At 39.6% G+C, this 15,458-nt stretch overlaps 1 protein-coding gene across 2 annotated transcripts in view; it reads left to right on the top strand.

Annotated features, from left to right (window-relative positions):
• The window catches only part of LOC110560660 (contactin associated protein family member 5), a 755,447-nt gene that overhangs the window by 352,799 nt on the left and 387,190 nt on the right, over positions 1-15,458 (top strand). For both annotated transcript variants that reach the window (XM_060371591.1, XM_060371592.1), the window contains exon 8: positions 11,230-11,494. In XM_060371591.1, coding sequence (XP_060227574.1) covers positions 11,230-11,494 — 265 coding nt within the window. The remainder of the gene's footprint in view (positions 1-11,229; positions 11,495-15,458) is intronic.

Raw genomic sequence — 15,458 nt, 5'->3', positions numbered from 1 at the left:
TTGATTTGAAATGGTTCTCTACCTGAATTTGTAAATCAAGACACACAGGGGAAGCCGTTCCCTGCATTTGCAGGTGATATGCCAGTTAGGCTTGTTAGTGTTCAGATAAACCATATTAGAAATCGTTATAGTTCTTTGAAAAAAAATCAAGAACTGGCTTTGAAATCTTTCCCCACAAATTAGATGGAATCAAGATTGTTTTTTTTTTTCCTTAGCTTATAAATATTTTATTGGCTTTGCTTGATATCTTGTGATTGAAGTTGAGCCTTGCACTGCTGGGTTTATTTTCTATCCAGCAACATGTTGAATGATGATTTAAAATACAACCAACACCCACAATGAGCATTCTCTGTAAATAACAGTTCAACAAAGTAATAGAATTCTGCAAATAGCCTCTCTAACAAAATCTGAAATCAGTCAAAGTAAGAGAAACTTCTATCTGGGTCTGCTACATTTTGGGGGAGGATGGAGGCCTGGAGGTCTTAAAAATTAGAGTCAAGAGCTGAGAGATGGCTTGGCAGTTGAGTTTGTATTACTCTTGCAGAATACCTGGAGATGTTTCCTATCAGGCACATCAGGGAGTGTACAACAATCTCTAGCTCCAGTTATCCAGTGTTCTACTAAGTATCCATGGGTTCCTGTGCTCATGAGCACACTCACATATGCACAGGACAAATGAAAAAAAAAAAAATCTTAGCAAAAGTGTGTCAGCCATAGGAAATTGTCATGGACACATTTCTTAGTTCCAATGCACCTGGCAAAGTTTATAGGCTCGTATGTCCCAGGCCAAAGCATTAGATGAACAATGAATGATTAGAAATACAATTGAAAACGTTGTTAAGAAAGAGGACTGGGTAGGTGAACAGACCGTAAAGCCCTGAAGCACTAGGCCACAAGGCCACAAGTGTGTGGCACTTCACAGAATATCTACATAACTTCATCTTTCCCACATTTATATGTCCTAGGTTTTCATTGGGCATACTCTATGGAGAATGGTTTCTAGTTTCTATGAGAATTGGCTTATTTTATATTCTATCTTTGATGTTTACCTCTCTAGTCTCTACACGCTTGCCATGAAGTGAAGCTTCCAAGGCAGAGGTAGGAGTAGAGGGATGTGAGGAAACAGTAAAAGTAAAAATAATTAAAGATTATTGATTTGGTTCTGTTTAGCTTTTATCTATAGTTTATGTTCAGGATATCATTTAAAGCAAGGAATATGATAGTTTTTTTTCTTATTTTAAAATATGTATTCATGCACAGTATGTAATGCATAATTATATGTTGCATAAATATATATGGGTGCATGCATATATATGTATGCAGATTTATACACATATGCAAAGACCAGAAAACTTCTCTGGTGTCCTCCTCTTACACTTCTGTCTGATTCCTTTAATTGAGATTCTCTTACAACTTGGAGATTATGCTTTCTCTGCTTGCCTGGGAGTCAGAGAGCCCCAAGGAGTCCTGTTTCTTCCCACCTCAGACCTGAGGTTATAAGCTTGTGCATGAGGCCTGGATTGTTACAAAGATGCTGGAATACAACCATCATTTTTCATGATTGCTCAGTAAGTGCTCTTAAGCCTCTGAGCCATCACTCCAACTTCAATGTCATAGTTTTCCAAGGGGTTTTTAAATAATTTGAGTAGGTAGTAAATTGATTTTTCAGGTAGTGAGATGTTCAAGAAAAAAAATGCACTTACAAATTCAAAACCGTGTGCCAAAATTTGGCTAGGAAAAAACCAAGTGTCCATACTTGGCAATTATAGATGAGCTCTCTCAGAGATGATTCATGTCATCCGTGACTTATGGTTCACAAAGCCAACACAAGATTGACAAATAAGTGAGACCTTAGAACAGGGTATATTTTCAGCATAAAGATGGGCCAAAGAGCCATTCTAGCGGAATGTTCAGTCAACAGTCTTTCACTGGTAGGGATAAAGTAGTCCTGTAAGTCAATAAACTCAACCAAAATCAAAGTGACAGCAGATCCAGCAGGGTCTGCACTGTGCAGCCTCCAGGAAATAAAACTGGGGACAGAGATTGATGGAGACAATTTTAATTCATTTCCAGGCTCTACCATTATACACCTTATGGAAGAATAGTCCCCATTCTCAAAAGGGAAAATTATTTCAGGACTTTGGAAACAGATTAGTGGAACGTTTCTGAGCTTGGAAAAGGTTTTTTTGTTTGTTGGTTTACATTCTTTGAGGGTGTTACAGAATGGAGACTTGCTCTCTTTGGAATTTTCCTTCATTCCTGACCTCCTATATCCCCACTAATACACTATTTTAATTCACATAAAAATATTGTAAAATTTTATGTGTAAATATTTTTGTCCCTAAGACACCTATAGTTCATCTCATAAATTAATTTTGTACTTTGCTGATTTAAAGCATGTAGATAATACGTTCTGATTACTTCCTTTCCATCCTCTTATATCTCCCTTCCATTCCTGTCAAGCCCCATCTCTTCCCTATCTTCCTTTTGTCCAGATTCATGACTTTTGGTTGTGTTCTGAAACCCATTTAGTTTAGTCAGAACTATCTCTGTGATCCTTTAGAGCAAAGCAGGGTCATCAGCTAGTACATAATTTGAGGCAGTGCCTTTCCCCTCCCCAAATCTACTGGTAGTGTGTAGTTCCCAGTGAGAGGTAGGGTCTAGAGCCCATCCTTCATCTGTGTCTTGCTGCCAATGGACTCACTGTTGTGCAAACTCAGTGTAGGCATCTGTACCTGCTTTGCAGGTTCGTAACTGTAGTGTCTGTCTTACACACACACACACACACACACACACACACACACACACTTTCACAGCCCTTCTCCTTTTTGTTTTCTGTTTTGTTTTTTTTTTCCTAGCCTTTATATTCTTTCCTGTTTCCTTCTTCTATACTGAGCTCTAGAAGAGACAGTATGGTTTATGGCTGAGAAATTGTCCATATTCTCAGGATCATGGGTGCTTTCATTCACCATTATTCACTGTAAGGAACAGGTTTCTCTGACTAAGGTTAAAAGTAGCATTTGTTTATGAATATAAATGCAAATAATTTAAAAGGCAATTTGATGCTATTTAAATTTAGCTAAATGTCAATATTCAGTTTTCCTATATGGCCTGTGCCATCACTGGAACATCTTCTGACCATGTTTACAGTATATGGAATTAATTCCTTGCTGTGGAGTAGGTCTCATATTTAACCGGAAGTGGTTACCACTGTAACAGCAGTGACATTGGGGTGCAGATGGGAACCCATTGCCTGGCTGATTGGTCTCATATTTCATAGGTTCCCAGCTGTGTGAGACTGCTGGTAACTTCCCCCCCGCCCCCCACCCCCGACAGCATGCTCATCACCTTCTGGGACTCTGAAAGTTAACCTGCAGGGAGGAAGCTTCCAGCTCACTTCCTGCTTGATTTCTCTATATCATGCATAGGAGGTGTTAATACACTAATTTTAAATGTGAAAAATTATGATAAGCAAAAGGAAGATGAAATATTACTGAATGTTTCTCCTTTGTCCATTAGGCTGTTATAGAGGAATAGGTAGAGCCTTGCTTGCCTACCTCTTCGGGCTCAAAAAGGTTATTTATTTATTTTTTTCTGGTAAAGCATAGGTCTTATTTATGAGTTCTTTTATTTTCTCTGTGTCCCTTTGAGTTTGTTTTGTTCCAAATGGGTACTGTTCAATTGTAAAGATATGAAATTGGTTTATAGTAATCTATCCTTTAAAAATGCCTCTCAGAATTCTCACTTCTACCAGCTCCTTGTCTCAGCTTTAATATGGTATGATATTTATGGCATGTGGTGTGATCTGGCTAAAGTGTCTGTTAACCGATGAACCTGTGCTGTGTGCTGGGTAGAGAATGTCAGCAGCAGAGGTGGAGCCATATCTCCACTGCATCACTATAGGAAGCACAAGTTCTGTTCAGACAAGTACCAAGATTTATGGCTTCAGTGGTGAAAGAATTTCAGGATGAGCCAATATGAGGAACTGTTGGAGGCTTATTAAAACTAGAAAGAATGGCGTTCTGGAAATCATATTAAGAGCATAGGCACAGGACCCTTAAAAGTCAAATCATGCTTATTTATCTTTATATTGCCAAGTAGAGGATTTGGGTCGCTCTCAAGTTACATTTGTCAGAGAGTGTAATTGGCATTAAAGTTTATAAGTTTAAAAAAGAGCCAGAAAACTTCCTTTTGTAAACAAATTTGTAACATGGATTTATGAAGGACATTATTTAGATTTATTAACAGAGTACTAAAAGATAGCCCTCAAGGCCTTAAGTCATTTTAGTTGTGAGAAAGTAGTTTGTTTCTTGTTTATTGTGTTTGATATCTCTGATTGAGAGTTCTATAGGAAAACATGTTTGTCTCAGTGGGCAGTTTGGGTTTTGTCAATGGTATCAGCAGTTTTCTGACTCTGTCTTTGGGAAAGACAAATCAGACTTATTTCCTTAACCTGAGTTGTAAACGCATAGGACCATGCCTATGTCCATAGTGTATCAGAATAGCAACATCTTTTGAGACGATGCTTGTGTGTAGAAGATCAGGGCCAATGCATTTGATTTATACTGAAAAGTCCCATTACAGAAACTTAAATGGTACCCAGTTGTCCCTGTCAGAAGTTCTTGAAGAAGAGCTGCTGTCATGATATCCTATGCATCAGTCATGAGGAAATCACTATAATTGTGTTATTACTACAAGATCTTGGTTTTGATGAGCCCCTCTGACATGGTTGAAAGCTTTTAGTTGGGTGGATTTTATTGGATTTCAGTCAGCATTTGACATTCTTCAAATGTTGTGGCAGAATGACCTGAATATATTTGGAAGGAGAAGGCTGCTCAGAATCACTACCCGCCCTTGTTGATTTCTTCTGCTAAGCTGCTGTATATAATTCTCTCACTCCCTCTCCAGTGAAGTCAACCATCCTAACTCTCTATCAAGTTCAGTATTAACTAAGCATTCTCCTGAGAAAATGCTTTAGCATGGAGAGGAAAGAGAGAAGGAATAGCCAGGCAGTTGTTTGTCACGCCCTACTGATAGTACTTAAAGTAATATTCCTTCAATTTTATATGTTCTCCTCTGCTAATCTGGACATATCACTGTACTCCCAGATAGCTCACTTCCTAAAGTGTTCCTCCTACGCAAGCATGCAGATCTGTATTCTAGACTAAACACTCACATAAAAAAACTGTGTGCTGTACTCTTAGTGATAACAGCTGACAATAGAGGGAAGTTGGTGGTTAATTGACCTGCCGTTCTAGATGAATTTGTAAATCTCATCTCTCACTGAGCAACTCTGTCTCAAAAACAAGTGTTATTACCCCCAAGATGATAGGAACACACACACACATACACCAAGGCACGCAACCATGCACACCTGCATATACACGCATAAACATGCAATCATGCACACATGTGAACTCATATTACTATCAGCCATAGTGATTGATTATTGGATTATTTTTTGTCCTTCAGTGAGGCATAAATTAGGGGAGGAAGCCTAGAAAGGATGGTGCAATATCACCCAAAGAAAATGAATTTTAAGATGAAAATAATTACATTTCTCATTGCGACAACAGAAAGATTCAGATGTGCTTCCCTTTAGTAAGAAATCTGATAAAGATATGTGTGTTCAGTATGTAAAAGTGTGGGCACCTGTGAGAATCCTAGAGCCATCTGCTCCAACAACTTAGTTTATAAAATGAAGACTCGTGTAAGACCTGGGTTAAACAGAAGCACCAGACAAGAACAACATAACAAGTTTTCTTTCCATCTAAGCCCTGTGTTAACATTTTCCTAATATAGTATGAAATAATGAATATACATATTCATTATATATGTGTGTATATGTATGTGTGCAGTAGGTTTTCCCACATATAAGCATTGATCGCAAGTATATATTCATGACCAGAATTAAGTTATGCCAAAATGCAACATTCTCAATTATTTCTCAAAATTGAAATCAAGGTTGCTCTGTATACATTTTCTTGCAGCCAATTGTTATAGTAGCAGATAGGAATTTGGAGGGAGTAAAGATTTCCTTATCCTCATGTCCTAGCATCAATCACTTGAGCAGGAACACAGAGAATTAGAAGAAAGATAGTTTCCAAAGAAAGGAAAAAGGAACTGCTCAGAAGGTGAGAGAGGGCTTGCAGCCAGTAGACAACTCTGTGAGGCATTTTCTTGATAATAAAGAGTTTGGAAGGACTTAGGCCCCTGTAGGTGGTATGACCCATAGGCAGTTGTTCCTGGGTTATTTAAGAAAGCAGGCTGAGCAAGCCATGGGGAGCAAGTCTGAAAGCAGCTTTCCTCAAGGGTTTCTGCATTTGTTCCTGGCTCCTGCCTTGGGTTATTACCCTACTTCACTCAGTGATCAACTGTGAACCAGATGTATAAGTTAAGTTTCTATGGGGAAAGTATGTCCTCAAAATACTCCTGGCCTAGGAAGCTAATGATCTTTAATTTTTCATTAGCATAGCACCCAATTTTCTGGCATTTCCAATGCAATTTATTTATAAGTATCCCAAGTAGGGAAGGGTTTTATATGAACCATAATCCTCCATCCCCTCTCTCTTCTCATCCTTACTCTTATTTTACCCTATTATATGCTTACACATTTGTCACGAAGTAGATTATTTTTTATGAGTATTGTTAGAAATATGCAGATATCTGTAGGTAAAATACGCCGTTTGAAAGCCACCATGGAAGGCAGGAGTTGAGAGGATGGAGGGGATTGCCAAGGGATTAGGTGTGTGTGAGGAAGAAGGTTCAGTGGACAATAGAAGTGAAAATGAATGGTGGCTGTGGAATCTGGAGAGGTCACTTGAGATAGAAGAATCAAGTTTTAAGTGTTCTCATGAGTCTGGTTGCCATATAAAAAATTCCAAGTGATAGATGACTGAGTTAAAAGCTTCATTTGATTTTCGGGTGTCTTCACACTCTAGCAGCGATGGTGTAACATAAATAAGGCAGATGCTATTCCTTTAGCAGTTAGGAACCATTTGTTCTTTCCTGCTTCAAATTTATTCATTGTGTAAGTAAAGGATTGTGGGAACCAGACCTCTTCTAACCCAATATACCAGCAAATGTCTTGAATGTAAAGTTATTATTTATTTTCCCATATTGTTATTCTAAGGTACTCGAACATGCACACACACACACACACACACACACACACACACACACACACACTTGCTAGAGTGAGAGCCTTGGCTATGACAGCTGTGACAACTAAACATAGTAGTTGTAGGTCAAAGCACAGAAAGAAGACATAGTCAATGTAATCATGTTGGCAAGAGGAGTAAAAAAGTCTAGTGTCCCCCTTAATCTATCTGTGGTATATTTTTAAAGAGGGCTATTGACACAAAGTTTCTCTGTGTAGCCCTGGCTGTCCCAGTACTCTCTTGTAGAAGAGGTTGGCCTCAAACATAACAGAGCTCTGCCTGCCTCTATTTTCCAACTGTTGGGATTTAAAGCTTACACAAGCATACCATCTTTGGGATCTTAATAAGAGGTTTAGATTTAAAAGCAGGGCCAACATGATTCATAGTTAAGCAGCCCTGTCCATCATCAATGTCTGAGGTCCAGTCTGTCTTGCAAAGTGGCTAGAAAAGTTGTCATAACTGCAAAATCTCTTTTAGAGAGACACACTTCCACTCTGGTTCAAGTGGGGTTCAGCTTTTGCCTTCTCCCAGCCTGTGATTCCTGGAGGAGTTTCAGTTTCTTGAAGCCTATTTTTTAAATAATTCAGCAGCCAAAAGGAGGGTTATAAATGTCTCTTTATTCTCACCTTCCGAACAGAACAGTCACATAACACAAGACAGCCTGAGCCTGAAGTTACTTATAAGGAGTTGGTCCACTGGATTATGGAGAGTGGGAAATATATTATCTGATATTTCTTAACTAGACACCTATCAAAACCTCAGAGGATATAATCAAATAAAGAAATTCAATGATATAACTAAATCCTAAGTTTGAAAGCTGGAGAAGCTAGTAGCCTGGGCTACGTCCAGTAGGGTGAGTCCCAGCTCATAGATAGAAAAGATAAGATAAAAGATAAAATAAAAGACACACCTGATCAAACAGGAAAATAGGTAAAAGGGAGTCCTGAGTGACTCTTTGTTATGCTTTGTGTCCTTTTGGAACATTAAATGGATTGGATGGTGCTCACCACACTGGGAAAAGATACCTTCTTGACTCTGCTGTCTGGTTCAAATGCCAGTCTTATCTGAATATGCCATGTGGAATCAGAAATAACATTTAATCTGCACATCTTTGATCCATGTGGCCTTGCTGAATCTTCAGTGCTATACCATGACACTTTCATCTACACAGAGTTCCTGCCTGAGTACTACTCTATTAAACTACAAAATACACTGGCAGGTTCAGAAAAGACTTTGTTCTCACCAGACAGAGCAGGCTTCCTCTTCTTATAGGTGTCCTAGGGAGGAGACCCTATAGATAATAAATAGTCCATAGTATTGTATGTGCCCACAGTAAGTTGCCTCTGAATTCAAGATAGTAATAGAAATATAAAAGGTTCTTTGCAACTATGGGTCACATCACAGGGTCACAGCAGCTATTCTTGTCAGCAAGGACAGGCAAACGACTGAGGTTGTAATTCAGAAAAGAGCATGTGTTTCATCATTTAGAACATTTGGTGTTGGATAACCAATTGATATGTTCCTCACTGGGCAAGACTGTTTTCTTTCACTTTCATCATTCCTATATTTCAGCTGCCTATATTCTTTGTACAGAGTTGATGTTTCCTGGGCTTTCCACTGCCCACATAAATATGACTACTTTATTGTCGCCGTTCAGCCCCCATTTGGGCAGTCATGTTGGTGAGACATTAGGGGTGTAGCTTCTGACACTTCAATGAAACATAATCTCACAAAAACCTCCTGGGTCCTTTGGCTCTTGTAACCTTTTAGTTCCTTCTCCCACAATGCTCCCTGAGCCTTAGATGTGGGAGTTGTGTTGAAGATGTTATCAGTTGTGGCTGGTCTCCACATCTCTGCATTTTGATAGGTTCTGGCTTTTTATAAATGGTATCTGCGTCTTACAAAAAGAAGTTTCATTGATGTATTTAAAGTGCTACACTTATCTGTGGCTATAAGAACAAATATTTAGAATATAATTAGATATTGTGCTAGTTTAAGTAGTGATTTAAGTCATTCTTCATAGCTCTACTAACCCTGGATAGTTGGCTAGGTTTTTAGGACCAGACATGATTTCCCTCTCGTTGATCTGGTCTAAAGTCCAAGTAGAAAGCTGTTGGTTACCACCAAGGTGTGCTTGTCACTACTGCATCCTTAGGGCTATCATACCACTCTGGTTGTTGATGTGGTTCACAGTCATTGTCAACTCAGTGGTTAACACTGTAGAGTTATCAGGATCCTGATCCACCCAGGAGATAATTTTTGCAGCTTTACTGCACAGTATTTGCTTAAATAAGTTACCTAACGTGGGAAAACCCACTATAAACGTGGGTAGTGCTATAATCTGGGCTTCAGAGCCTAAAGGAGCTAGGTAGTGCAAATGAAGTTATGACATGTTTGGGTATAGAGTTTGTCATCTAAACACCAAAAGACTTTCACAAAAGAACCCTTCTGCATTGTTAAAGTAGTTGTCCAGCCTTTCTTATATTCTCCTCTGTAGAAATAGCCAATATGTGGGGATGAGTATAAAAAAAAATTCTTTAACTCACCTTAACTTTATAATAATGAACTTATTTTGTGGATCTTGAAGATGCAAGAGTCCATTTCATACCCACTTATGCTTATTCCTCTCAACTTTACTCAAAACAGGTTCTCTCTGTTGTTGTCTCTTGTGGCCTAACGTGGCCTCATACTCATCAAGTAGCCAAGGGTGACCCTAAACCTCTGATTCTCCTACCTCTACTTCCTGAGGGTTGAAATTACAAGTATGTACCACCATGAGTAGTTAATACTATGCTGGAGATTTATTAGGGGCTTTGTGTATGCTGGGCAAGCACTCAGCCACCCCAGGTTCAGCTTTCTCTTGTACTTCCTACCCATATAAGTGCAAATATTACTAAACTTAAAATGTAGCCAACATCACATTATTGTCATTCTGTGTTCCTCTCTCTCTCTCTCTCTCTCTCTCTCTCTCTCTCTCTCTCTCTCTCTTTTCCACTCTCACTCTCATCATTTTTCCTCTGGATCCAGGATCATTCTCTCCTTAGCACATTTCTTATTGTAACATTATTTTCCTATGTATATTGCTTTCAACGCTATTTCAGAGTTTGGCATAGAGGTGACTCACTATGTGGGGAGTGAGTTCCACTCCTAGGGAGTTAGTGTATTTATTTTTATATCTTTGGTTCTCTATTAAATGTCGAAGTTTCCTCTACCCCCTTCCTAGAATCTCAGACAGCCTTTACAGATAGCATTAGGATTTTTTTTAATTTAATTTTTTTATTAATTATACTTTATTCACTTTGTATCCCCCCATAAGTCCTTCCCTCCACCTCCTGATCCCACCCTCCCTTCCCCGTCTTCATGCATGCCCCTCCCCAAGTCCACTGATAGGGGAGGTCCTCCTCTCCTTACTTCTGATCTTAGTCTACCAGATCTCATCAGGAGTGGCTGCATTGTCATCTTCTGGTGAGGCTGCTACCCCCTCAGGGGGAGGTGATCAAAGAACAGGCCAAGCAGATTATGTCAGAGGTAGTCCCTCTTCCCATTACTATGTAACCCACTTGGTCACTGAACTGCCATGGGCTACATCTGTGCAGGGGTTCTAGGTTATCTCCATGCATGGTACTTGGTTTGTGTATGAGTCTCTGGGAAGACCCCTGTGTTCAAATTTTCTGGTTCTGTTGCTCTCCTTGTGGGGTTCCTATCCTCTCCAGATCTTGCTATTTCCCACTTCTTTCATAAGATTCCATGCACTCTGCCCAACAGTTGGCCATAAGTCTCAGCGTCTGCTTTGATAGTCTGCAAGGGCAGAACCTTTCAGAGGCCCTCTGTGGCAGGTTCCTAGCTTGTTTCCTGTTTTCTTCTTCTGCATTGGGATCTTAAAACAGCAACAGAAAGCAATCTTGTGAGTTACACTGAACAATGCTGACAGGTTTTTCCCTTTAAGATCCTGAAGCTGAATGTGGAATGATCCAAAAATTAAAGTCTGTTTTGGGTGGTTGTTTATACCAACTGTCAAATTGCAGAATAAAAATGGCTGTTATATGTTTGTTTTTTTATTGTTTTTCAGGGCAATGTCACTTTTTCCTGCTCAGAACCACAAACTGTACCCATCACATTTGTCAACTCCAGGAGCAGTTATTTGCTGCTGCCAGGCACTCCTCAAATTGATGGCCTGTCAGTCAGTTTCCAGTTCCGAACATGGAATGAGGATGGTCTGCTTCTGTCCACAGAGCTGGCTGAAGGATCAGGGACTCTGCTGCTCATCCTGGAGGGTGGGACTCTGAGGCTTCTGATTAAGAAAATGACAGGACATGGAACTGAAATCCTAACAGGTACAGTCTTTGCTGACTTCCTTTGTAATCACCCTTTCCATCCCCTCCTTCGTTCCTTTCACAGTCTGCCTTCCTTTCTTTTCTTCTCTCCATCCTCTTCTCTCCTCCCTTCCCCTTCCTTTTCTTTTTCACTTTCTCCCCTATTCTTTTCCTCTTCTTTTCTTTGTTTATATCGGTTTCTTCTTCACCTAAGTACACTAAAGTTCAGTTTCTGACTACAACACATAAAATCATATGCAGGGATGAAGGGTGGTTCAGTGGTAGAAATTTTACTATAACTTTGAAGGAGCTTGCCGTCCCTCACATGTATTAATTAGACACACAGATACACTAAAGTCTGAATTTACCATGGGTACTTCAACACATCTTTCAATTCCAGCACTGTAGATAATCAGAAAAGTAGAAGTTAAACTTTTCTTCCAGGAGTATTAAACACACTCTGTGGATTCTGTGGAGTTCTGAAGAGTTTGCTTGATCCTGTGGAGCAATCTCTCACATTGTGTATCATCCTTACAATGGCCACTCAAAGAAAAGGCTGATTTTCAAACTTTACACATTGTGAAATAAAGGCCTATGGAGATGTCTCCAGAATCAAAAGGTGAAAAATGACAGAGCTGAGAATTTTTTGAGAATTTGTCTGCCTTCTATGTCATATTTCTTCAAGATCAGGGATATTTTTCTAGACCCTGTGTTTATTTCATATTAATTGGCAAGCTTTAAAAATTGTATTTTATGAATACATTTTAAAGCTGCTAAGTATATGTGTGGCTTCAGGATATGAGGAAACTTTTCTAAATGGTCCTAAGTTGGCTGAAGTCTGGGAAGCAGTCTTTGTACAAAGACTGTGTGTGTGTGTGTGTGTGTGTGTGTGTGTGCTGCAAGTTGTATATATTTCCTTTGTGTGAATATTTGCACACTGAAGCCTGAAGAGGACATTCTGGAAGAACAGCAAGTTCTCTATATCAGTAGACTGTCTCCAGCTTTCAGGCTGGATTGATTGATTGATTGATTGATTTTGTTCCTTCCTTCTTTCCTTCTTTTGTTCATTCCTTCCTTCCTTCCTTTCTTCCTTCCTTCCTTTTTTCTTCCTTTTGTTCCTTCCTTCTTTTCTTTCCTTTTGTTTTCAAGACTGGGTTTCTCTGTGCAGCCCTGGCTGTCTTGGAACTTACTCTGTATACCAGGCTGGCCTAGAACTGAAAGGTCCACCTGCCTCTGCCTCTGCTTCCTGAAAGCAGAAATTAAAGGCCTGTACCACATCCACCCAGTTCCAGGCAGAATTTTTTAAATGTGGAATAGTAGAAACTCTCCCCACATTCTCCATTGGCTATCTGATGGATAGCTCTTGGCCATCGGGTTACACTTTGTTTTTTAAGATGGCAAGTACTGAATGAGACTGGGCCACATGCCTAGGCTGGGTTGAGGTATATAGACAACAAAACCTGTGAACAATCTGAAGAAAAGTAATCCAAACTAAGTCTTCCATTGCCATGCCATTGGCTACCATTTGGCACTAATTTTACTATAATGAATTTTTCTCTGTTTAGATGAGATTCTTCTCCCACTGGTAAATGACTTTTATTACTCAAACAAACTAAATCGAATTAAGTTAAACATTAAAGAATATGATGTAATGCTCACAATCTAGGTAGGCCATGGGAAAGCCTCCAGTGTGTATATGATGGGGCTGCGTACACAGGAGGCTGGAGGAGGTCATCCCATATCCTGCTCTATCACTCACCATCTTATTCTCTTGAGACAGAGTCTCTCACTACAACTTCAGGAAAGATTTTGTTTCGGCTCACAGTTTGAGGATGACAGGAGCTTGGGGTAGCCTCTTGGGCACGTAGCATCTGTAGTTGAGTAACAGAACTTGATGAATGCGGAGATCAGTTTCTCCTTTTTATTCTGTCCAGGACCCCAGCCAGTACAATGGTGCCACCCACACTGAGGTTGGATCTTCTCCCCTCAATTAACTCAGCCTAGAAACTCTCTCATAGATACGCTGAGTTGATTCTAAATCCTGTCAAACTTTCAGTCAATAACACCTGTATTGACTATACAATTGACTATAGAGCTATAGAAGCTGTAGCCTTTTTGTGACCTAATGTTGATCATGGCATCACTATCACTTTTGACATATTCTGTTCATTACAGACCAAGAAATAAGGCCAGCTCATGCTTAAGTTGGTTAATTTGACAAGCATGTCTCAATATAGAAATGTAAACCACTGGAGATCAGAGTCTATTGCAGGGGAAACAGAGAGAAACATTACTTTAAGCTGCACAGACATGTCAGTCAGAAAAGTGTTTCTATCTAAAGAGCCTGAGTTTGCTCACAAAATACTGTAAAAAGCTGGCCATAGTGGCATACACTTGTAAGCCCAGCCTTTGTTGGTTGGGGACCCGTGTATCCTGGATCTTGGTGGCCATCTAGCCTAACATAATCCCCAAGCTCCAGACCTTTGAGAGACCCTGACTCAGAGGAGGTACTGTGTCCCTTGGGGTGACACCTAAGGTTGTTTTCTAGTTTCCATTCACATGTGCCTGGGCCGTCTCCCTTTACACAAACACACACATAAACAGCCAGAAAATTTCCTTCTAAAACTATGACAGGCATCAGTGAGAAAAAAACATACCTGAAACACTTAATGTCATGTTGAGAAGCTGATAAAAGCCCATTCTCTCCATACTGAGTCAGGACCTAGAGCTACAAGGGCCAATGTATTATCAGTCAAGGTTCCCAACTTGCTTTTTGGTCATGGTGCTTTGAAACAGCAGTAAAATCCCTGGCTAAGAAAGCCTAGTGTCGTAGGGTTGTAAAAGCTGTGAGCAGATCTGTGCAGAGGAGTCTTTTTTATATTTATTAGATTCCCTCTAATAGAGGTGAGTTAATCAGTTTGAGTAATAATATTTTTCATGTTCACAGTTATGAAATTTAAACCACGATCCTCCTTATTTGGAGAATATAAATGTGAGCTGGCAATGAGCTGTCGCTCACTAATTGGTAAGATATTTGAGCACAGAGATTTGTAGGCCTTGGGTCACAAATAAAGTTTTTTTGTTTTTTGTTTTTTGTTTTTTTGTTTTTGTTTTTGTTTTTCTTTTTGTTGTTGTTGTTTTTTGACACACAAGCCCTGGTAGGTCTCTGCTCTACAGAATCCAGGAGCTGCTTCTGTTATTAAGTACATGCCAGTCCATGACTATATATTTTCGACTAAGAGAGAGGATGGTAAGTGCTTCCAGGTCACCCAGCTCTAATGGAGAAAAAAGTATTGCATCATTGCAGACATGTCTCTCAATTACTGGACCAAGTAGGGGGAAGTTAAATGAGTACCTGAACTGGCAAAGCTTGTGTCAGCAGATTAGCTTATAATTCTTTCCCCAAGAGGATATTCCTACACACCAGAAAATTTGAATCTCTTTGTGTGTCTTACAAATGGACTAAGAATTTCCTTGTACTCATATTTTTTTTTAACCTGGAAAGAGTGAAAGGGCTAGAAAAAGGCAAAGTAAAGCACTATAGATTTTCTTGTTTTAAATTTTTAAACAAACTTAGCTTGAAAATAATTGAGATCTTTCTGACTTCATGATAGGAAAACAACACACAAATAAACGGCAATGCCTCAGTAACCTCTGTGTGTGTGTGTGTGTGTGTGTGTGTGTGTATACATGTGGGTGGTTTATGTGCATACCTATATGTTCCAGGGTTATATGTGCCTTTACATATTCACAGAAGTCAGAGGGGATGTGGGGCACCTGCATTATCACTCTGCTTTATTTCCTTAAGACAGGATCTCTCCATAAACCTGGAACTGAGCTCCTAGCAACCAAGACCCAGGATCTTCCTCTCTTAGCCTTTAATGTAGTTGGGGTTACAGGCCTTCATGTGGCAACACCTGGCTTTTGGTGTACTGGAGATTCCATATCAGGTCCTCATGCTTGCTCAGCCTTCTATTCTAATAAG

The sequence above is a fragment of the Meriones unguiculatus genome, chromosome 18 (genome assembly GCF_030254825.1).
Source record: "Meriones unguiculatus strain TT.TT164.6M chromosome 18, Bangor_MerUng_6.1, whole genome shotgun sequence".
In the NCBI taxonomy this organism is placed as follows: domain Eukaryota; kingdom Metazoa; phylum Chordata; class Mammalia; order Rodentia; family Muridae; genus Meriones; species Meriones unguiculatus.
The sequence above is the reverse complement of the archived record's forward strand: the minus strand, read 5'-3'. Positions and strand labels throughout refer to the sequence as shown.